Genomic DNA, 26,127 nt, shown 5'->3' with positions numbered 1-26,127 from the left:
ATCAGTTTCATCAATATCAGTTTCATCAAATCAGTTTCATCAAATCAGTTTCATCAATATCAGTTTCATCAATATCAGTTTCATCAAATCAGTTTCATCAATATCAGTTTCATCAATATCAGTTTCATCAAATCAGTTTCATCAATATCAGTTTCATCAATATCAGTTTCATCAAATCAGTTTCATCAATATCAGTTTCATTAATATCAGTTTCATCAAATCAGTTTCATCAAATCAGTTTCATCAAATCAGTTTCATCAATATCAGTTTCATCAAATCAGTTTCATCAAATCAGTTTCATCAAATCAGTTTCATCAAATCAGTTTCATCAATATCAGTTTCATCAATATCATTAATACCAAGTGCAGAGCAGCTGAAAGTGAGATGTTTAAATGAACCCAGTGAAGACAGAGGTCTAACGGCAGCAGGTAAAGTGTTCCAGTCAGTTGGGCTTTGAACACGAACGCTCTTCTGACAATCCATTGTTTTGCAGAGGACAGAGAAATAAACCTGAACAGAATGTCTAACTTGATGAATTGGTGAGTAGGGTACGAAATACTGCTTTAACTAAGGGGGATAGTTAAGATACATGCATTTAAATATCAGCTGGAGCCAATGCGTGTCTTCTTACATTTAAAGAAGGCCATCTAAGTTGGTTATACATCGTGCAGTGATGTGTACGAAGAGGACAACCAAGAACAATCTGCATCGTCTGTTGTAGGCTGTGTGGAGCAAGATCTGATGTATGTGTTATTACTACATTGGGTCTGGATCTGAGCTTCTGCCTGCTACCAAAGACCATGGTGTGAGATGTTGTTTTGTTGAGCAGTAGTTTATTGTGTGATAGCCAGTCCTGTAAGATATTAAAATCCGATTGGAGACAGATCTGAATTTGTGAAAAATCTGATTTGGATGTATATATGACGGTGTCATCAGCATAAAGGTGAGTACAACAATGAATGAGACAAGAAGATACATCATTTATGTAAATAGAGAACAGAAGTGGGCCCAGAGTTGATCCTTGGGGTACACCCTTTTGTTGGATCAACAGGTCAGACTGTTTTCCATTAACAACCACACATTGCTTTCTACTGTGAAGGTACGAGTTAAACCGTAACACTATTATTAGAAAGAAAATAGAACTAAAGCAGCGTTAAAAAGTAGAAAATATAGACCGTGAAGTCAAAGAATCAAAGTCAACTTTATTGTCAATCTTTCAGTTTGTGTGAACAGAGAGATCGAAATACAGTTTCCCACAATCCATAATACAAAAACAAATATATATAAAAATATGTATAAGAATATGTATATATAGTACAAGTCACATTTATATATGCACACATTAAGACAGGGGTGTCAAACTCAAGGCCCGGGGGCCAAATCCGGCCCGCGACTTCATTTTATGTGGCCCCACAAGAGCTTGCAAAAAATATGATTTTATTATACGGTTACATGCTACTTTACAGAGGCACGTTGCCCATAAACTACATGTCCCACAATGCATCTGAAATTTTACTTTTCTCTCAGAATTTGACTTTTCTTTTTTAAATGTCACTTTTTTTTCAAAATGTCACTTTTATTTTTTGATTTTGACTTGTTTTCCAGAATGTGGCTTTTCTTTTTAAATCATTTTGTGACATTCTCACTGAAGAGACCTGCAATTATTTGCCCTAGACTTCTGCTTTCAGACGTAGTTAATTATGAAGGTATCACCCTATCTGATAATAATCCAATGCAGAGCAATAATGTAATATAATACATTATTTTAAATATGTTAAATATTTATATATGTATTTTTATATAGTCTTAAAGTTACAACCGGCCCTTTGAGTGCAACCATAATGCGAATGTGGCCCGCGATGAAATTGAGTTTGACGCCCCTGCATTAAGACATACAAAGAACAACAATCAGTAAATACAAAATAACAGTCACTTCACTTTCTTTGAGAAGTGCATCAGTGAAAGATTGTCCAGCAGCGTAAAAAAAGTGTCTGGAATGAACTCTGACAATAAAACACAATGAAGGGTGTATGGGTACATCGATGCTTCTGCAGTGTTCAGATATAACAGGACTCGCTCCACTGATCTGACACGGGGATAATAACGCTGTCCGTCGCTCAGACTGACCTCAATCCTCCGTCCTCTCACATCCCGCTGATCATGTGACCTGCTCCACTTCAGACATCCTGCTGATCATGTGACCTGCTCCACTTCAGACATCCCGCTGATCATGTGACCTGCTCCACTTCAGACTTTCAGCAGTCTGACTCCTGCACAACGATAACATTCACCCCCACACACACTGCAGCTGAGGATTATTAATACCGATAGTTGCTCACGGACCAAATAGGTCATAAACGGGTAAATTGTTTTAAAATGTAAAAGATGAATGAAAAGAAAAGCGGTAAAAAAAAAAGCGGTTTCTGTAAGTTCACCTGAAGCGCAGATCCAAAGTAAACCTGGTGTACTAGAACATAGATGCATTTATACACACACACACACACACACACACACACACACACACACACACACACACACACACACACACACACACACACACACACACACACACACACACACACACACACACACACACACACACAGTATCTTGCCTAAGGACACATCAAGATACAGATATAGATTTTGAAAAAGGCAATATAAAAATAGGTGAGGGTGTATTGCTCTAACCCGGACCCCCCCACTATCCGAACTTGAGGGGGTCTGTGTCCTATATCAGCTTTTTAAATGTGTAAATTGTTTTAAATAAAAAATATGTATGAAATATGTTGCAAATGTATTATCTTTTCAATTTACACACGGCATCTATTGCAGTCTGTCCGTCCTGGAGAGGATCCTCCTCTGCTGCTCTCCCTGAGGTTTCTCCCATGTTCCCTTTAAACTGTGCGTTTTCTCCGATGTGAGGGTCTAAGGACAGAGGATCTAAGGACAGAGGGTCTGAGGACAGAGGGTCTGAGGACAGAGGGTCTAAGGACAGAGGGTCTAAGGACAGAGGGTCTGAGGACAGAGGGTCTGAGGACAGAGGGTCTGAGGACAGAGAGTCTGAGGACAGAGAGTCTGAGGACAGAGGGTCTGAGGACAGAGGGTCTAAGGACAGAGGGTCTGAGGACAGAGGGTCTAAGGACAGAGGGTCTAAGGACAGAGGGTCTGAGGACAGAGGGTCTGAGGACAGAGGGTGTCGTATTGTCATACTGATATTCTGTACAAACTGTGAAGACCACTGAGACAAATGTAATTGTGATATTGGGCTATAAATAAACATTGATTGATTGAAAGATTGATTGAAAGAAAAACCTGCACACTGTTTACATTGACACCAGGTCAATCTGAAAGGGCTCTGTATCCTTTATTCTGTCAAGTATTTAACTGATTGTCTTCGACATTTAAATGTTTTACCTTCGTCGGCCATCAGTGAGGAATGCCAGTTTAAAGGTTTTTTTTAAAAGTTTGGTGATCGGGTGATGTAATGTTGTGTTCTGCTCTCTGATTGGCTCTCCAGAGTGCTGATGTCATCGAAGTATCCCGACGGTCTGACGGGACGCATCGAGTTTAACGACGACGGCGACCGGCGCTTCGCGACTTATAGCATCATGAACTACCAGCAGAAACAAGGGCGCATCGTCCAGGTCGGGGTCTTCAACGGGTCACAGGTAGGCACACACACCTGGAGACACACCTGGGGACACACCTGGGGACACACCTGGAGACACACCTGGGGACACACCTGGAGACACACCTGGAAACACACCTGGGGACACACCTGGGGACACACCTGGGGACACACCTGGAGACACACCTGGGGACACACCTGGAGACACACCTGGAAACACACCTGGGGACACACCTGGAAACACACCTGGAGACACACCTGGAGACACACCTGGAGACACACCTGGGGACACACCTGGGGACACACCTGGGGACACACCTGGAGACACACCTGGAAACACACCTGGGGACACACCTGGAAACACACCTGGAGACACACCTGGAGACACACCTGGAGACACACCTGGAGACACACCTGAAGACACACCTGGAGATACACCTGGAGACACACCTGGGGACACACCTGGAGACACACCTGGGGACACACCTGGAGACACACCTGGGGACACACCTGGAGACACACCTGGGGACACACCTGCAAACACACCTGGAGACACACCTGGAAACACACCTGGAGACACACCTGGAAACACACCTGGAGACACACCTGGGGACACACCTGGAGACACACCTGGGGACACACCTGGGGACACACCTGGAGACACACCTGGGGACACACCTGGGGACACACCTGGGGACACACCTGGAGACACACCTGGAAACACACCTGGGGACACACCTGGAAACACACCTGGAGACACACCTGGAGACACACCTGGAGACACACCTGAAGACACACCTGGAGATACACCTGGAGACACACCTGGGGACACACCTGGAGACACACCTGGGGACACACCTGGAGACACACCTGGGGACACACCTGCAAACACACCTGGAGACACACCTGGAAACACACCTGGAGACACACCTGAAGACACACCTGGAAACACACCTGGAGACACACCTGGGGACACACCTGCAAACACACCTGCAATCACACCTGGAGACACACCTGGAAACACACCTGGACACACACCTGGACACACACCTGGAGACACACCTGGAGACACAACTGGAGACACACCTGGAAACACACCTGGAGACACACCTGGAGACACACCTGGAGACACACCTGGAAACACACCCTGGAGACACACCTGGAAACACACCTGGAGACACACCTGGAGACACACCTGGACACACACCTGGAGACACACCTGAAGACACACCTGGACACACACCTGGACACACACCTGGACACACACCTGGAGACACACCTGGATACACAACTATATAAATGTGTGTGTGTGTGTGTGTGTGTGTGTGTGTGTGTGTGTGTGTGTGTGTGGTGTGTGTGTGTGTGTGTGGTGTGTGTGTGTGTGTGTGGTGTGTGTGTGTGTGTGTGTGTGTGTGTGTGTGTGTGTGTGTGTGTGTGTGTGTGTGTGTGTCCAGGTGGTGATGAACCCTCAGAGGAAGATCATCTGGCCCGGAGGAGAGACGGAGAAACCAGTTGGATATCAGATGTCGACTAAACTGAAGGTACGTATCATTCAGATTGATTAGTCAATTAATCGTGTTCATGGAGTCGATGAACCCACAGTGTGTGTGTGTGTGTGTGTGTGTGTGTGTGTGTGTGTGTGTGTGTGTGTGTGTGTGTGCACAGATCGTGACCATCCATCAGGAGCCCTTTGTTTACGTGAAGCCTACGAAGACTGACGGGACGTGTAAAGAGGAGTTCACGCTCAACGGAGTCCTGATCAAGAAGGTGATCTGCACCGGGCCCAACGGGACACTCCCAGGTACACACACACACACACACACACACACACACACACACACACACACACACACACACACACACACACACACACACACACACACACACACACACACACACACACACGTTGTATATCTTTCTTACCTTTACTGAGAGGGTTATGCTGTAAATCCAAACATTTTTGAGGAACGTGCATGTCTTATTGTGTGTGTGTGTGTGTGTGTGTGTGTGTGTGTGTGTGTGTGTGTGTGTGTGTGTGTGTGTGTGTGTGTGTGTGTGTGTGTGTGTGTGTGTGTGTGTGTGTGTGTGTGTGTGTGTGTGTGTGTGTGTGTGTGTGTGTGTGTGCAGGTCAGCCCATCGTCCCTCAATGTTGCTATGGTTTCTGTGTCGACCTTCTCATCAAGCTGGCAATGAGCATGAACTTCACCTACGAGGTTCACCTGGTGGCTGATGGGAAGTTCGGCACGCAGGAGCGCGTAAGATAAAAAAAATATGTATATCAAATAATATATTGTAGTGGCGCATTTCGTTTACATGTATTATTGTTGCTATATATTATTATATAATGTTAAAGGTTTGATATTTTTGACTGTATTATATAATACGTATTCTTTCATATAATTATTGTTAAAACATGTCTGGTTTATTGTTGTTATATATTGTAGTATACATTCAATTTAATGTATTATTTATATTGTAATATACACATGTCATAGATATATTTCTTAATACTTCAGACTGATGGTAATATTGTATATGTATGTATTATCTATGTTCAGGTGAACAACAGCAACAAGAAGGAGTGGAATGGCATGATGGGGGAGCTGCTGGGGGGGCTGGCCGATATGATCGTGGCCCCCCTGACCATCAACAACGAGAGGGCCCAATACATTGAGTTCTCCAAACCCTTCAAGTACCAGGGCCTCACCATCCTCGTCAAAAAGGTACTGCTCCAAATACTCCACATACTTTCAATACTTTCAATACTTCAAGTACCAGGGCCTCACCATCCTCGTCAAGAAGGTACTGCTCCAAATACTCCACATACTTTCAATACTTTCAATACTTCAAGTACCAGGGCCTCACCATCCTCGTCAAGAAGGTACTGCTCCAAATACTCCAAATACTTTCAATACTTTCAATACTTCAAGTACCAGGGCCTCACCATCCTCGTCAAAAAGGTACTGCTCCAAATACTCCAAATACTTTCAATACTTTCAATACTTCAAGTACCAGGGCCTCACCATCCTCGTCAAAAAGGTACTGCTCCAAATACTCCAAATACTTTCAATACTTTCAATACTTCAAGTACCAGGGCCTCACCATCCTCGTCAAGAAGGTACTGCTCCAAATACTCCACATACTTTCAATACTTTCAATACTTCAAGTACCAGGGCCTCACCATCCTCGTCAAGAAGGTACTGCTCCAAATACTCCAAATACTTTCAATACTTTCAATACTTCAAGTACCAGGGCCTCACCATCCTCGTCAAAAAGGTACTGCTCCAAATACTCCAAATACTTTCAATACTTTCAATACTTCAAGTACCAGGGCCTCACCATCCTCGTCAAAAAGGTACTGCTCCAAATACTCCAAATACTTTCAATACTTTCAATACTTCAAGTACCAGGGCCTCACCATCCTCGTCAAAAAGGTACTGCTCCAAATACTCCAAATACTTTCAATACTTTCAATACTTCAAGTACCAGGGCCTCACCATCTTGTCAAAGAGGTACTGCTCCGAATACTCCAAATACTTTCAATACTTTCAATACTTCAAGTACCAGGGCCTCACCATCCTCGTCAAAAAGGTACTGCTCCAAATACTCCAAATACTTTCAATACTTTCAATACTTCAAGTACCAGGGCCTCACCATCCTCGTCAAAAAGGTACTGCTCCAAATACTCCAAATACTTTCAATACTTTCAATACTTCAAGTACCAGGGCCTCACCATCCTCGTCAAAAAGGTACTGCTCCAAATACTCCACATACTTTCAATACTTTCAATACTTCAAGTACCAGGGCCTCACCATCCTCGTCAAAAAGGTACTGCTCCAAATACTCCAAATACTTTCAATACTTTCAATACTTCAAGTACCAGGGCCTCACCATCCTCGTCAAAAAGGTACTGCTCCAAATACTCCAAATACTTTCAATACTTTCAATACTTCAAGTACCAGGGCCTCACCATCTTGTCAAAGAGGTACTGCTCCGAATACTCCAAATACTTTCAATACTTTCAATACTTCAAGTACCAGGGCCTCACCATCCTCGTCAAAAAGGTACTGCTCCAAATACTCCAAATACTTTCAATACTTTCAATACTTCAAGTACCAGGGCCTCACCATCCTCGTCAAAAAGGTACTGCTCCAAATACTCCAAATACTTTCAATACTTTCAATACTTCAAGTACCAGGGCCTCACCATCCTGTCAAAAGAGGTACTGCTCCGAATACTCCAAATACTTTCAATACTTTCAATACTTCAAGTACCAGGGCCTCACCATCCTCGTCAAAAAGGTACTGCTCCAAATACTCCAAATACTTTCAATACTTTCAATACTTCAAGTACCAGGGCCTCACCATCCTCGTCAAAAAGGTACTGCTCCAAATACTCCAAATACTTTCAATACTTTCAATACTTCAAGTACCAGGGCCTCACCATCCTCGTCAAAAAGGTACTGCTCCAAATACTCCAAATACTTTCAATACTTTCAATACTTCAAGTACCAGGGCCTCACCATCTTGTCAAAGAGGTACTGCTCCGAATACTCCAAATACTTTCAATACTTTCAATACTTCAAGTACCAGGGCCTCACCATCCTCGTCAAAGAGGTACTGCCTTCTCTGTTTCTGATCCAGAAATGCAGTGTATCTGAGGGCCAGAGAGGTATTGAACCGGGTGTCAGAGGGGGGTTGTAGAGTCAGAGAGAGGTTGTAGAGTCAGAGAGAGAGAGAGAGAGATCGTAGAGTCGGAGAGTCGGAGAGGTCGGAGAGGTCGTAGAGTCGGAGAGGTCGTAGAGTCGGAGAGGTCGGAGAGTCGGAGAGTCGTAGTCGGAGAGTCGTAGAGTCGTAGAGTCGTAGAGTCGTAGAGTCGTAGAGTCGCAGAGTCGTAGAGTCGTAGAGTCGTAGAGTCGTAGAGTCGTAGAGTCGTAGAGTCGTAGAGTCGTAGAGTCGGAGTCGTAGAGTCGTAGAGTCGGAGAGTCGTAGAGTCGGAGAGTCGTAGAGTCGTAGAGGTCGTAGAGTCGGAGAGGTCGGAGAGGTCGTAGAGTCGGAGAGGTCGTAGAGTCGGAGAGGTCGTAGTAGTCGAGTCGGAGAGGTCGTAGAGTCGGAGAGTCGGAGAGGTCGTAGAGTCGGAGAGTCGGAGAGGTCGTAGAGTCAGGGAGAGGTCGTAGAGTCGGAGAGGTCGTAGAGTCGGAGAGGTCGTAGAGTCGGAGAGGTCGTAGAGTCAGGAGAGGTCGTAGAGTCAGGGAGAGGTCGTAGAGTCAGGGAGAGGTCGTAGAGTCGGAGAGGTCGTAGAGTCGGAGAGGTTGTAGAGCCTTGCTCAAAGGCAGTGGCAGCAGTGGTCATCTCAGGGCAAATAAACAAAATACAACGAGTGAAGATTAAGCAAAAAATCAAAAGTACACAATGTTAGAAACAACAGAGGATCAGCCTGTGTGTTCCACCTAATGTACACACACACCACACACACACACACACACACACACCACACACACACACACACACACACACACACACACACACACACACACACACACACACACACACACACACACACACCGTTGGCCATCAGGAACACCTCAGGGTTCAGTATTTTGTCCAAGGACACATCAACACGTTGACTGCAGGATCGAACCAACAACCTTCTGGTTTAAAGACGACCGCACTGACTGATGATTAAAGTTGTGTGTGTGTGTGTGTGTGTGTGTGCGTGTGTGTGTGTGTGTGTGTGTGTGTGTGTGTGTGTGTGTGTGTGTGTTTGCTGTCTGCAGGAGATCCCACGGAGCACTCTGGACTCCTTCATGCAGCCATTCCAGAGCACACTGTGGCTGTTAGTCGGTCTGTCGGTCCACGTGGTGGCAGTGATGCTTTACCTATTAGACCGGTTCAGGTGAGAGACCCCCCCCCCCTGTGAGAGACCCCCCCCCCTGTCAGTGATGCTTTACCCATTAGACCGGTTCAGGTGAGAGACCCCCCCCTGTCAGTGATGCTTTACCTATTAGACCGGTTCAGGTGAGAGACCCCCCCCTGTCAGTGATGCTTTACCTATTAGACCGGTTCAGGTGAGAGACCCCCCCCCTGTCAGTGATGCTTTACCCATTAGACCGGTTCAGGTGAGAGACCCCCCCCTGTCAGTGATGCTTTACCTATTAGACCGGTTCAGGTGAGAGACCCCCCCCTGTCAGTGATTCTTTACCTATTAGACCGGTTCAGGTGAGAGACCCCCCCCTGTCAGTGATGCTTTACCCATTAGACCGGTTCAGGTGAGAGACCCCCCCCTGTCAGTGATTCTTTACCTATTAGACCGGTTCAGGTGAGAGACCCCCCCCTGTCAGTGATTCTTTACCTATTAGACCGGTTCAGGTGAGAGACCCCCCCCCTGTGAGAGACCCCCCCCCTGTCAGTGATGCTTTACCTGTTAGACCGGTTCAGGTGAGAGACCCCCCCCATGAGTTCACCTGTTAGTGATTAACGGTTTGTTTGTGTGCCAACAGAGTTGTTGTTGTTGTTGTGACTGTCCTTTGAATGAACAACACTAACCAGTAGACTTCCTGTGTGTCCGCAGCCCGTTTGGAAGGTTTAAAGTGAACAGTGAAGAAGAAGAAGAAGACGCCCTCACCCTGTCCTCCGCCATGTGGTTCTCATGGGGAGTGCTGTTGAACTCTGGGATAGGAGAAGGTTGGTGTTCCACTTCCTGTTCTGATGTCTGGGCTTAGAAACTGTTACAAAAATCTTCCTGCTCCGCGGCTTGAGCTTCAATCTCAGGATCCATGTATTTCTGATCCTCTCAAGAACGGAAGTAGTCTAAACAAAAAAGATAATTTGTTGGTTTTTTTCTAAAAATTCTGGCTTTTTCTCAAAATTCTGACTTTTTCTAAAAAACCTCAAAATTCTGACTAAAAATCTTAAAAATCTGACTTTTTCTCAAAAATCTCAAACTTCTGACTTTTCTCAAAGTTTCAAAAATATGACTTAAATCTCAAAATTCTGACTTTTTCTCAAGATTCTGACTTTTTCTCAAAAACTCAAAATTCGGACTAAAAATGTCAAAATTCTGAATTTTTCTCAAAAACTCAAAAACATGACTTTTTCTAAAAAATCTCAAAAATATGACTTTTTCTCAAAATTCGGACTTTCTCTGAATACTTGAGCTTGAGCTTGAACCTCAGGATGTATCTGTGATCCTAGTTCCTGAGCAGTGTCCTTCACATGCTGATATCCAAGAGAGGGAGTCACACAGTCACAAGATGGAGGAGTAGAATAGATGGATAGAATGGGAGGATGAAACCCTCTTTAATGGTCACACATGCAGAGCACACAATGACATTTGTTCTCTGCATTTAACCCATCCTACATACAGGTTCTTGTAGGTAATCTTACATCCTGTCATGTACAAAATACTGACTTTTTTCTCAAAATGTTGGCTTTATTCTGAAAATCTCAACATTCTGACTTTTTCTCATGTTTTTGACTTTACTCAAAATTCTGACTTTTTCTGAAAATCTCAACAATCTGACTTTTTCTCATGTTTTTGACTTTTTCTCAAAATTCTGACTTTTTCTGAAAATCTCAACAATCTGATTTTTTTCTGAAAATCTCAACATTCTGACTTTTTCTGAAAATCTCAACAATCTGACTTTTTCTGAAAATCTCAAAAATCTGACTTTTTCTGAAAATCTCAACATTCTGACTTTTTCTCATGTTTTTGACTTTTTCTCAAAATTCTGACTTTTTCTGAAAATCTCAACATTCTGACTTTTTCTGAAAATCTCAACATTCTGACTTTTTCTGAAAATCTCAACATTCTGACTTTTTCTGAAAATCTCAACAATCTGACTTTTTCTGAAAGTCTCAACATTCTGACTTTTTCTGAAAATCTCAAAAATCTGACTTTTTCTGAAAATCTCAACATTCTGACTTTTTCTGAAAATCTCAACAATCTGACTTTTTCTCATGTTTTTGACTTTTTCTCAAAATTCTGACTTTTTCTGAAAATCTCAACATTCTGACTTTTTCTCATGTTTTTGACTTTTTCTCAAAATTATGACTTTTTCTCAAATTCTCAAAATTATGACTAAAAATCTAGAAAATCTGACTTTTTCTAAAAATCTAAAAAATCTGATTTTTTCTGAAAATCTCAACAATCTGACTTTTTCTCATGTTTTTGACTTTACTCAAAATTCTGACTTTTTCTGAAAATCTCAACATTCTGACTTTTTCTGAAAATCTCAACATTCTGACTTTTTCTGAAAATCTCAACATTCTGACTTTTTCTGAAAATCTCAACAATCTGACTTTTTCTGAAAGTCTCAACATTCTGACTTTTTCTGAAAATCTCAAAAATCTGACTTTTTCTGAAAATCTCAACAATCTGACTTTTCTCATGTTTTTGACTTTTTCTCAAAATTCTGACTTTTTCTGAAAATCTCAACATTCTGACTTTTTCTCAAAATTATGACTTTTTCTCAAATTCTCAAAATTATGACTAAAAATCTAGAAAATCTGACTTTTTCTAAAATCTAAAAAATCTGACTTTTTCTGAAAATCTCAACAATCTGACTTTTTCTCATGTTTTTGACTTTTTCTCAAAATTCTGACTTTTTCTGAAAATCTCAACAATCTGATTTTTTCTGAAAATCTCAACATTCTGACTTTTTCTGAAAATCTCAACAATCTGACTTTTTCTGAAAATCTCAACATTCTGACTTTTTCTGAAAATCTCAACAATCTGACTTTTAACCATGTTTTTGACTTTTTCTCAAAATTCTGACTTTTTCTGAAAATCTCAACAATCTGATTTTTTCTGAAAATCTCAACATTCTGACTTTTTCTGAAAATCTCAACAATCTGACTTTTTCTGAAAATCTCAACATTCTGACTTTTTCTGAAAGTCTCAACATTCTGACTTTTTCTCTCATGTTTTTGACTTTTTCTCAAAATTATGACTTTTTCTCAAATTCTCAAAATTATGACTAAAAATCTAGAAAATCTGACTTTTTCTAAAAATCTAAAAAATCTGTTTTTTTCTGAAAATCTCAACAATCTGACTTTTTCTGAAAATCTCAACATTCTGACTTTTTCTGAATATCTCAACAATCTGACTTTTTCTGAAAATCTCAACATTCTGACTTTTTCTGAAAATCTCAACAATCTGACTTTTTCTGAAAATCTCAACATTCTGACTTTTTCTGAAAGTCTCAACATTCTGACTTTTTCTCTCATGTTTTTGACTTTTTCTCAAAATTATGACTTTTTCTCAAATTCTCAAAATTATGACTAAAAATCTAGAAAATCTGACTTTTTCTAAAAATCTAAAAAATCTGTTTTTTTCTGAAAATCTCAACAATCTGACTTTTTCTCATGTTTTTGACTTTTTCTCAAAATTCTGACTTTTCTGAAAATCTCAACATTCTGACTTTTTCTGAAAATCTCAACATTCTGACTTTTTCTGAAAATCTCAAAAATCTGACTTTTTCTGAAAATCTCAACATTCTGACTTTTTCTCATGTTTTTGACTTTTTCTCAAAATTCTGACTTTTTCTCAAATTCTCAAAATTATGACAAAGTCAAAGAGAATATTTAAATAAATCAACAATTATTTACTTACGATTTAATGTGTGTGTGTGTGTGTGTGTGTGTGTGTGTGTGTGTGTGTGTGTGTGTGTGTGTGTGTGTGTGTGTGTGTGTGTGTGTGTGTGTGTGTGTGTGTGTGTGTGTGTGTGTGTGTGTGTGTGTGTGTGTGTGTGTGTGTGTGTGTGTGTGTGTGTGTGTGTGTGTGCAGGAGCTCCCAGGAGTTTCTCAGCGAGGATTCTGGGTATGGTGTGGGCAGGATTCGCTATGATCATCGTAGCATCGTATACTGCCAATCTGGCAGCCTTCCTTGTGTTGGACCGGCCTGAGGAGCGCATCACTGGCATCAACGACCCCAGGGTGAGCCGCTCATGGGAGCAAATAGGAACATTAGTATTTTGTAAGTTATGCGTTAGACCTGGGAAGTACTGCCTGCTCTGTCTTTGTTATCCCGCCGTCTGCAGGCGGTATTACAGAGCACTTTCAAACCAGCAGATTACACAGAGCCTTTGCACTCGCCTGCTGGGATGGAATATTGCAAAAGGGCCTTGGTGAATGTTTAAGAAAATAGTTTTCCACATATTTGAAAGAGTTTCTTGTGAGGTGTGAAGCTGGGGTCTTATACCAGATTGGGTGAATAAATAAAGACCCTGGTGTAAAACATTAAGATAAGATGGAAATGCAGGCGTTGACAGGGGAGACCGAGCGTTCTCATCGGTAGCCCCCAGGCACGACCTGCCCCCTCATGTTAAATTGTCGCCCACTCTTGAAGCTTTTAAGTCCCGCCTAAAAACCCACCTCTTTTCCCTCGCCTACCAGTCAGTCTGAGCTGTGTCTTACCTATCTAGATGCTTTTACTGTCTGTCCATAGCCTTTATGTGCCTTGTATTTATTCTTATGTGTGCTTTTTTTATCTATTCGTGTAATATTATAATGTTATGTTCATTGTGACGCACTTTGGCAAACCCTCTGTTTTTAAACTGTGCTATATAAATAAAGTGGATTGGATTGGATAGCAGCAACAGGTCAGAGTGAAAAACAGGACTCACACGACAGATAAAATAGAACATACGTTTAAATAATAATACATCAAAATAAAGTGATAAAGTATGAAATAGGATATCACTGTGAAAAGCTGAGCATTTGTATGAACACATATTTACATGCGTGTGCAGATGTGAGTGCAAGAAGCCCCTATAAGGGTCAGTCAACCAACTTCCATCAACCATCAAATCATGTTCCCACTTTCTTCTGAAGAGATTCAGATTTTAGATTCTCTAAAAGACATGTGGCCAAACGTTGCGGTGTATTGGATGTAAGCTCTCGGTAACCTTTAACCCGAAAGGGGACGCGCTTCCTGTTGCCGGGCGGATCAGAGTTGACCTGTGCTCTGTTTTCAGCTGCGTAACCCGTCGGATAAGTTCATCTACGCCACAGTGAAGCAGAGCTCGGTGGATATCTACTTCAGACGGCAGGTGGAGCTGAGCACCATGTACCGCCACATGGAGAAGCACAACTACGAGAGCGCCGCCGAGGCCATCGTGGCCGTCAGAGACAAGTCAGTGCCTCCTCCTTCCATACCATGTACTTATTGTCCCCGTGAGGACATGTGTTCTGGACTCCGTCCTGCAGATCAAATCAACTTGTATTATAGCCCCAGATCACAAGGGATGCCTCAAAGGGCTGTCTAATAATGTGGGGGGGATCGGACTCCATGTTTTGGGCCTGTCTAATAATGTGGGGGGGATCGGACACCATGTTTTGGGCCTGTCTAATAATGTGGGGGGGATCAGACTCCATGTTTTGGGCCTGTCTAATAATGTGGGGGGGATCGGACACCATGTTTTGGGCCTGTCTAATAATGTGGGGGGGATCGGACTCCATGTTTTGGGCCTGTCTAATAATGTGGGGGGGATCAGACTCCATGTTTTGGGCCTGTCTAATAATGTGGGGGGGATCGGAGGCCTGTCTAATAATGTGGGGGGGATCGGACTCCATGTTTTGGGCCTGTCTAATAATGTGGGGGGGATCAGACACCATGTTTTGGGCCTGTCTAATAATGTGGGGGGGATCAGACACCATGTTTTGGGCCTGTCTAATAATGTGGGGGGGATCGGACACCATGTTTTGGGCCTGTCTAATAATGTGGGGGGATCGGACACCATGTTTTGGGCCTGTCTAATAATGTGGGGGGATCGGACACCATGTTTTGGGCCTGTCTAATAATGTGGGGGGATCGGACACCATGTTTTGGGCCTGTCTAATAACGGACTGCTCGTATATGTTTTGGAGAGATGGATGTTTTTATTGACCCTTTAGAGCCGATGAATGGGAGTCGGAGGCGGTGTGTTAAGTATGGAACTCCACACTTTATTTTCCATTAGATTACAGACAAAAGAATATACTTGCTACATGCTACCGTGAAGCTGGAATGCTAAAAACAACAACAACCGGAAACAAGGTACCACCCACGGACTGGTCCGTGGTGCAACACACTATATATCACGGTGAATTATGTCCCGTAATGTTCCACCACAACCCCCATCGTTTTGATAGCTGTCTGTACCGGTTTATTCCCAACTCGCCCCCTGTCCCAACAACAGCCTCTGATTCGTCAACAGACTTACTGCAATGCTTCATGGGATGCATCATTAGATCTATAAACTCTAACCCTAAGACCCACGACCAAGCAAACAAGTATCATTTCGTATGTGGCCTAATGTAAAAAAGGGGCGGAATGGGAAAGGGGTAAAATGGGAAAGGGACGAGATGGGAAAGGGGCGAGATGGAGAAGGGTCGAGATGCGAAAGGGGCGAGATGGGAAAGGGGCGAGATGGGAAAGGGGCGAGATGGGAAAGGGGCGAGATGGAGAAGGGGCGAGATGGAGAAGGGGCGAGATGGGGAAGGGTCGAGATGGAGAAGGGTCGAGATGGAGAAGGGTCGAGATGGAGAAGGGTCGAGTTGGGAAATGGTCGAGATGGAGAAGGGTCGAGATGGGAAAGGGGCGAGATGGGGAAGGGTCGAGATGGAGAAGGGTCGAGATGGGGAAGGGTCGAGATGGGGAAGGGTCGAGATGGGGAAGGGTCGAGATGGAGAAGGGTCGAGATGGGAAATGGTCGAGATGGAGAAGGGTCGAGATGGAAAAGGGTCGAGTTGGGAAATGGTCGAGATGGAGAAGGGTCGAGATGGAAAAGGGTCGAGTTGGGAAATGGTCGAGATGGGAAAGGGTCGAGATGGGAAAGGGTCGAGATGGGAAAGGGGCGAGATGGGAAAGGGGCGAGTTGGGAAAGTGTCGAGTTGGAAAAGGGTCGAGTTGGGAAATGGTCGAGATGGGAAAGGGTCGAGTTGGGAAAGGGTCGAGATGGGAAAGGGTCGAGTTGGGAAAGGGTCGAGATGGGAAAGGGTCGAGATGGGAAAGGGTCGAGTTGGGAAAGGGTCGAGATGGGAAAGGGTCGAGATGGGAAAGGGTCGAGATGGGAAAGGGGCGAGATGGGAAAGGGGCGAGATGGGAAAGGGGCGAGTTGGGAAAGGGTCGAGATGGGAAAGGGTCGAGTTGGGAAATGGTCGAGATGGGAAAGGGTCGAGTTGGGAAATGGTCGAGATGGGAAAGGGTCGAGTTGGGAAAGGGTCGAGATGGGAAAGGGTCGAGTTGGGAAAGGGTCGAGATGGGAAAGGGTCGAGTTGGGAAAGGGTCGAGATGGGAAAGGGTCGAGATGGGAAAGGGTCGAGATGGGAAAGGGGCGAGATGGGAAAGGGGCGAGATGGGAAAGGGGCGAGTTGGGAAAGGGTCGAGATGGGAAAGGGTCGAGTTGGGAAATGGTCGAGATGGGAAAGGGTCGAGTTGGGAAATGGTCGAGATGGGAAAGGGGCGAGTTGGGAAAGGGTCGAGATGGGAAAGGGTCGAGTTGGGAAAGGGGCGAGATGGGAAAGGGTCGAGATGGGAAATGGTCGAGATGTGAAATGGTCGAGATGGGAAAGGGGCGAGATGGGAAAGGGTCGAGATGGGAAAGGGTCGAGTTGGAAAAGGGTCGAGTTGGGAAATGGTCGAGATGTGAAATGGTCGAGTTGGGAAATGGTCGAGATGTGAAATGGTCGAGTTGGGAAATGGTCGAGATGTGAAATGGTCGAGTTGGGAAATGGTCGAGATGTGAAATGGTCGAGATGGGAAATGGTCGAGATGGGAAAGGGGCGAGATGGAAAAGGGTCGAGATGGGAAATGGTCGAGTTGGGAAAGGGTCGAGTTGGGAAATGGTCGAGTTGGGAAAGGGTCGAGTTGGGAAATGGCCGAAATGGGAAAGGGTCGAGTTGGGAAAGGGGCGAGATGGGAAAGGGTCGAGATGGGAAAGGGTCGAGATGGGAAAGGGTCGAGTTGGGAAATGGTCGAGATGGGAAAGGGGCGAGATGGAAAAGGGTCGAGATGGGAAAGGGTCGAGTTGGGAAATGGCCGAAATGGGAAAGGGTCGAGTTGGGAAAGGGGCGAGATGGGAAAGGGTCGAGATGGGAAAGGGTCGAGATGGGAAAGGGTCGAGTTGGGAAATGGTCGAGATGGGAAAGGGTCGAGATGGGAAATGGTCGAGATGGGAAAGGGGCGAGATGGAAAAGGGTCGAGATGGGAAAGGGTCGAGATGGGAAATGGTCGAGTTGGAAAAGGGTCGAGTTGGAAAAGGGTCGAGTTGGGAAATGGTCGAGTTGGGAAAGGGTCGAGTTGGGAAAGGGGCGAGATGGGAAAGGGTCGAGATGGGAAAGGGTCGAGATGGAGAAGGGGCGAGATGGGAAAGGGTCGAGATGGGAAAGGGTCGAGTTGGGAAAGGGGCGAGATGGGAAAGGGTCGATATGGGAAAGGGGCGAGATGGAAAAGGGTCGAGTTGGGAAATGGTCGAGATGGGAAAGGGTCGAGATGGAGAAGGGTCGAGTTGGGAAAGGGTCGAGATGGGAAAGGGTCGAGATGGGAAAGGGTCGAGTTGGGAAAGGGGCGAGATGGGAAAGGGTCGAGATGGGAAAGGGTCGAGATGGGAAATGGTCGAGATGGGAAATGGTCGAGTTGGGAAATGGTCGAGATGGGAAATGGTCGAGATGGAGAAGGGTCGAGTTGGGAAATGGTCGAGATGGGAAAGGGTCGAGTTGGGAAAGGGGCAAGATGGGAAAGGGTCGAGTTGGGAAAGGGGCGAGATGGGAATAATTTAGGTGCGAATTGGGAAGGGGTGAAACGGGAAGACACCGTCTGTACCAGGCGAGCGTTCTTTGACTGGACTGTCGAGTGTCCATCCCAGCAGTGACACCATGCAGAGGTGTGATGTTCTGCTCAGGTACTAACCCCCCCCCCCCCCTCCTGCAGCAAGCTTCATGCCTTCATCTGGGACAGCGCGGTGTTGGAGTTCGAAGCGTCGCAGAAGTGCGATCTGGTGACGACAGGAGAGCTCTTCTTCCGCTCCGGATTCGGCATCGGAATGAGGAAAGACAGTCCCTGGAAACAGAACGTTTCTCTGGCTATTCTCAGGTAAACACACCGGACCACCGGGCGGGGGGGTTCTCCAGTCCAGTGTAGAAGTGAGCAGCTTTGTTCCAGCGTCTCACGGAGGCTGCCGATCTGTTCGCGCTGTGGAGCTACAGGGTAGATATGGCAATGTAAAACTGAAGTCCTCCTCCAACTGCGCAACATGAATATAGGACATAGAACAAATAAAACGGATCAAATAGTGCAAGAGAATGTTTGGAGATGTGCAAGTAAATACAAATAAAATAGAGTAGAGTTGGTGTGGTCGGCTCGCATGTTGCGGACAAAGTTAGAAGCACACGACGAAAAGTAATCAAACGCTGAAATAAAACGAAAAAAAGGCAGAGTTGGAGAGGAGCCAAAGACACGGCAGCCATCTTCTATGTCTGGAGCAGGAGGTACTCTTAGAGGCTGAGAGCGCGTCAGGATGGAGGCCTGCTCCCCCGGGTCCAGATCAATGACCTGAAGTCTGGTCCCTCCTCCTCAGCTCTCACGAGAACGGCTTCATGGAGGATCTGGACAAGACATGGGTCCGATACCAGGAGTGTGACTCCAGGAGCAACGCCCCCGCTACCCTCACATTCGAGAACATGGCAGGTAAGGAGGCCCATGAGCAGAGGTGGGAAGTAACTAAGTACTTTTACTCAAGTACTGTCCTTAAGTAACATTTGGAGGTACTTAAAACTACAATTCAGTAGTACAATGTTGTACCTGTACTCCTCTACATGTATTTAATACCTTCAGTTACTTCACAGATGTGGATGAATGATGTGAAATATAATCAAGTGTTGAATCAGACTTTAGTTCCACCTGGAGTAAATCCACCAGCTACCCTGCAGTCTACAAAGTACTTCAGACTAGCTGCACCTCCACCAGCTACCCTGCAGTCTACAAAGTACTTCAGACTAGCTGCACCTTCACCAGCTACCCTGCAGTCTACAAAGTACTTCAGATTAGCTGCACCTTCACCAGCTTTGAGAACACTTTCATGATCAATCATTATAAAACATATCATATATATTATTCTGAAATGGACCAATCTGCACAACGACTACTTTTACTGTCTTTCACTATATTTAGATGAGAATACTTTTCTACTTTCACTTGAGGAACATTTTGAATGCAGGACTTTTACTGAAACTAGAGTATTCCTACACTCTGGTACTTCTACTTTTACTCAAGTACAAGATCTGAGTACTTCTACTTTTACTCAAGTACAAGATCTGAGTACTTCTACTTTTACTAAGTACAAGACCTGAGTTCTTCAGATCTTGTAGTCAACACCTGTGATTGTTGCTGTGACACCCTAACGATGTGTTTCCCCTCAGGTGTGTTCATGCTGGTTGCCGGGGGCATCGTCGCCGGGATCTTCCTCATCTTCATCGAGATCGCGTACAAACGACATAAAGACGCTCGCAGGAAACAGATGCAGCTCGCCTTCGCTGCCGTCAACGTCTGGAGGAAGAACTTACAGGTACCTTTAATCTCTCTGCTCCACTTCCTGCTCCACTTCCTCCTCCACTTCCTGCTCCACTTCCTTTCTCCACTTCCTGCTCCACTTCCTGCTCCACTTCCTCCTCCACTTCCTCCTCCACTTCCTCCTCTACTTCCTGCTCCACTTCCTCCTCCACTTCTGGCTCCACTTCCTCCTCCACTTCCTGCTCCACCTCCTGCTCCACTTCCTTCTCCACTTCCTGCTCCACTTCCTCCTCCACTTCCTTCTCCACTTCCTCCTCCACTTCCTCCTCCACTTCCTGCTCCACCTCCTGCTCCACTTCCTTCTCCACTTCCTCCTCCACTTCCTGCTCCACTTCCTGCTCCACTTCCTTTCTCCACTTCCTGCTCCACTTCCTGCTCCACTTCCTGCTCCACTTCCTCCTCCACTTCCTTCTCCACTTCCTCCTCCACTTCCTCCTCCACTTCCTGCTCCACCTCCTGCTCCACTTCCTTCTCCACTTCCTCCTCCACTTCCTGCTCCACTTCCTGCTCCACTTCCTTTCTCCACTTCCTGCTCCACTTCCTGCTCCACTTCCTGCTCCACTTCCTGCTCCACTTCCTTTCTCCACTTCCTCCTCCACTTCCTGCTCCACTTCCTGCTCCACTTCCTCCTCCACTTCCTGCTCCACTTCCTGCTCCTGCCCTCTTCCGGACGCTGGTATTCTCTGCTGTGTTTTTGCTTCCCAGGAACTACATGTCAATACTTCTGTCTGTATGTGTATGTATTTGTCCTTAGAGCAGGTCCTCCTGTAACTGTGACGTCCTTAGACCATGGTTCAGGGTTAACACCATGAACCTGCTGATCGTAGTGAGGCTGTTCAGGCGAGCTAAATGCTAACGCTACAGGTGTGAGTCAGGAGGAAGTGAGAAACTTCAGGAAACTCCTGTCAGTCTGGATTCAGAAAGCTGGTATTGAGAGGGCTTTTATTTTGAAATGTTTCATCAGTGTGTCCTGATGTTGTCAGAGCGACAGTCTGAGGTTGGGTGCTTTTATTTTGAAGTGAAACAGGAAGTGTGTGTAGGGCTCTCTGAGGTGGCGTACTGTTACTGGGAATGTGTCCTTTATCATTACATTATTACCAGTTACTGATTATTCACATTTTAAATTATTTTTTCTCACATATACATTTGATTTAATTTATTTTTACATTTTATTCATTGCTTTTATTTTAAATCTAAAACGCCTTTTGGATAAAATAGAAATGAATAGGAGTCTTTTATCAGTAGAGCTAAACATTTCAATACTTTAACTTATAAAGTAAAAGAAAAATACAATACAGTCTAAACCAAGACAATAATAAATGTATAAATATCATATGGATATGGCCATAACTGGAAACCCAATTAAAACCAGAGAGCCAGAGGCACACACACACACACACACACACACACACACACACACACACACACACACACACACACACACACACACACACACACACACACACACACACACACACACACACACACACACACACACGCACGCGCACACACACACTGACATGTGTTGCTCCTGACCATCAGCGCTGTCACTGCTAATCACTGAAGCATGATGGGAAAAACCAAGGCGTCCGCAGGGGCTGCATGTCCTTCCTGTCGCTCCGTCACACTCTGGTTTGATAAAGAAGCCCAAACACCATCTAAATATATCCCATTATTTATGAACACAACCGCACAGAGCAAAGGCGTCATGTTTGGACGCAAGCAGCTTTTAAGAAATACCATTTCATAAATATGAAATGCAAAATAAATGACAGTGATGTATTATTATATAAATACTCACTGCTCCGAACCAGAAGCATCAGGTACTCTGAACACGTGCTCCACTGAACATATGATCCACTGAACACGTGATCCACTGAACACGTGATCCACTGAACACGTGATCTACTGAACACGTGATCTACTGAACACGTGATCCACTGAACACATGATACGTGATCCACTGAACACGTGATCTACTGAACACGTGATCCACTGAACACGTGAGCCACTGAACACGTGATCTGCTGAACACGTGATCCACTGAACACATGATCCACTGAACACGTGATCTACTGCACACGTGATCTACTGAACACGTGATACACTGAACACGTGCTCCACTGAACACGTGATCCGCTGAACACGTGATCTACTGAACACGTGATCCACTGAACACGTGATCCACTGAATACGTGACCCACTGAACACGTGATCCACTGAACACGTGCTCCACTGAACACGTGATCCACTGAACACGTAATCCTCTGAACACGCGATCCACTGAACACGTGATACGTGATCCACTGAACACGTGATCCACTGAACACGTGCTCACTGAACACGTGATACGTGATCCACTGAACACGTGATCCACTGAACACGTGATCCACTGAACACGTGACCCACTGAACACGTGACCCACTGAACACGTGATCCACTGAACACGTGCTCCACTGAACACGTGATCCACTGAACACGTAATCCTCTGAACACGCGATCCACTGAACACGTGATCCACTGAACGCGTGATCCACTGAACACGTGATACGTGATCCACTGAACACATGATCCACTGAACACATGATCCACTGAACATGTGATCCACTGAACACGTGATACGTGATCCACTGAACACGTGATCCACTGAACACGTGCTCACTGAACACGTGATACGTGATCCACTGAACACGTGATCCACTGAACACGCGATCCACTGAACACGCGATCCACTGAACACGTGATACGTGATCCACTGAACACGCGATCCACTGAACACGCGATCCACTGAACACGCGATCCACTGAACACGTGATACGTGATCCACTGAACGCGTGATCCACTGAACGCGTGATCCACTGAACACGTGATACGTGATCCACTGAACACATGATCCACTGAACACATGATCCACTGAACATGTGATCCACTGAACACGTGATACGTGATCCACTGAACACGTGATCCACTGAACACGTGCTCACTGAACACGTGATCCACTGAACACGCGATCCACTGAACACGTGATACGTGATCCACTGAACACGTAATCCTCTGAACACGCGATCCACTGAACACGTGATACGTGATCCACTGAACGCGTGATCCACTGAACGCGTGATACGTGATCCATTGAACACATGATCCACTGAACACATGATCCACTGAACATGTGATCCACTGAACGCGTGATCCACTGAACGCGTGATACGTGATCCATTGAACACATGATCCACTGAACACATGATCCACTGAACACGTGATCCACTGAACACGCGATCCACTGAACACGTGATACGTGATCCACTGAACACGTAATCCTCTGAACACGCGATCCACTGAACACGTGATACGTGATCCACTGAACACGTGATCCACTGAACACGTGCTCACTGAACACGTGATACGTGATCCACTGAACACGTGATCCACTGAACACATAATCCTCTGAACACGCGATCCACTGAACACGCGATCCACTGAACACGTGATACGTGATCCACTGAACACGTGATCCACTGAACATGTGATCCACTGAACACGCGATCCACTGAACACGCGATCCACTGAACACGCGATCCACTGAACACGTGATACGTGATCCACTGAACACGTGATCCACTGAACACGTGATCCACTGAACACGTGATCTACTGAACACGTGATCCACTGAACACGTGACCTGTGAGTGTAATAACACACACATGACTTTAACATGTGTGTGTTATAATGTGAATTATTCATGTGCCATATGAGCCTCTATGATCTGCAGCAGCAGACAGGAAGCAGAAATACTTCTCTGTGTTTACATTAAACATTCATACACGCCCTGAGGATACACACTGCTGTACACACTGCTGTACACACACACACTGCTGTACACACACACTGCTGTACACACACACACACACACACACACACACACACACACACACACACACACACACACACACACACACACACACACACACACACACACACACACACACACACACACACACACACACACACACACACACACACACACACACACACTGCTGTACACACTGCTGTACACACTGCTGTACACACACACACTGCTGTACACACACACTGTTGTACACACTGCTGTACACACACACACTGCTGTACACACTGCTGTACACACACACACTGCTGTACACACACACCACACACACACACACACACACACTGTTGTACACACTGTTGTACACACTGCTGTACACACACTGCTGTACACACACACTGCTGTACACACACTGCTGTACACACACACTGCTGTACACACACACTGCTGTACACACACTGTTGTACACACTGCTGTACACACACACTGCTGTACACACACACACACACTGCTGTACACACACACTGCTGTACACACACACTGCTGTACACACACACACACTGCTGTACACACACACTGCTGTACACACACACTGCTGTACACACACACTGCTGTACACACACACTGCTGTACACACTGCTGTACACACACACTGCTGTACACACACACACACACACTGCTGTACACACACACACACTGCTGTACACACACACACACACACACACACTGCTGTACACACACACACACACTGCTGTACACACACACTGATGTACACACACACTGCTGTACACACACACTGCTGTACACACTGCTGTACACACACACACTGCTGTACACACTGCTGTACACACACACATACTGCTGTACACAACACAAGTACTAAAAAAACACACTGGAGTACAAAACCCAAGAATATATATTTAAAATGAAATACAAGTTGCATTGACTGGATGTAATATTGGGTGTGTGGAGGTATTGTGATGGTTTGAGGAAACCATCTGGATGTGAAAGATAGTATTTTGCGCAGTGGAATGTTGTATCTTTTAGTTCTGGGTGGGTTACGGCGGTATCTTTGGGGGTCAATGTGGTATTCTGGATGTTTACGGTGTTGTTTTTGAGCGTTCATATAGATGTTGAACAGTTGAGGCGGTGCAGTGCATCGTCAGTGTGGTATTCAGGGAGCAGCTGCCCAGACAGACGCAGGCACCGGTTTGTGTTCCAGCTGCACAGGAAACTGCAGCCACGCCCCTCTTCCTCTGATGCGTGACTGTTACATTTGAAAACAGAAACACTATGTGTTCAGAGGACGGTCGGAGGGCTTCGTCTGCTCTGAAACCTCAGGTAACCTCGAGTCTCCTCGCTGCTGCAGCTTCAGAGAGAGAGATATAAAACCCACCGCAGCAGTCAACACAGTGTGACGTCCTCGAGCATCGATAACATCAGTATCACTGACTATAGAACATCTCCAGCATCCACCAGACTGATGTGAAGACAGCAAACCTTTCATACGGCTGGGAGCGGAAAGAGAGGTGAAGCCCCGTCTTGTGTCTAACATGGACATTCACCAACTCCAGAGTACCTGGTCTCCTAAAGGCCCTGATTCCCCTGAACGCACCACAGAGACCAGAGACCATCCAACCCAGTCTCATACACCAACGTAACACGGTCACGTTTTATTTTCCTGTTGAGATCGAAGGGCCAGTGTCCATGTCACGTGATCCTCAACTTTCCAGGCGTGAACAAAACAAAACATGGCGGACTCCCGACCTATTTTTAGAGCAAAAAGGTCGATTGTAGGATAGTTTCGCCATCATAATTCTTTTTTATCACGTTTCTAGCGAGAAGTGTATAATTGAGTTAATTGAATCTACGTCCTGTTTAGGATCGATAGCTTGAGAGATATTACGAAGCATTTGTTCAGGTCTCGCCAGGAAAAGGATTATATACTCCGTATGTTACGCAGCGTCCATGTAAAGGTATCGTCAAACAGTACTTACGGTCTTGGTGTTTCACGACAATTAGGGGGTCGTTGTCATTGATGTATAATGAGAAGGTTGTTGTGAGGGACGCAACTCTCGCTGCTCTGGAAGCTATCGTTGAAACT

General features: G+C 45.3%; 1 protein-coding gene across 1 annotated transcript; it reads left to right on the top strand.

Annotated features, from left to right (window-relative positions):
- Positions 1-3,522: 3,522 nt before the first annotated feature.
- On the top strand, positions 3,523-20,852 carry LOC117444881 (glutamate receptor ionotropic, NMDA 1; the record flags this gene model as incomplete). The annotated part of the gene is made up of 12 exons (XM_034080262.2): positions 3,523-3,668; positions 5,083-5,169; positions 5,294-5,429; positions 5,756-5,883; positions 6,187-6,351; positions 9,405-9,523; positions 10,199-10,311; positions 13,415-13,563; positions 14,604-14,761; positions 18,539-18,700; positions 19,185-19,294; positions 20,026-20,852. Coding segments are annotated over exons 1-12 (2,298 nt in total), but the record flags the coding sequence as incomplete, so codon positions are not given.
- Positions 20,853-26,127: the final 5,275 nt, after the last annotated feature.

Source organism: Pseudochaenichthys georgianus, unplaced genomic scaffold (genome assembly GCF_902827115.2).
Source record: "Pseudochaenichthys georgianus unplaced genomic scaffold, fPseGeo1.2 scaffold_977_arrow_ctg1, whole genome shotgun sequence".
Classification (NCBI taxonomy): Eukaryota; Metazoa; Chordata; class Actinopteri; order Perciformes; family Channichthyidae; genus Pseudochaenichthys; species Pseudochaenichthys georgianus.
Note: the sequence above shows the minus strand (reverse complement) of the source record. Positions and strands in the feature narration are given on the sequence as shown.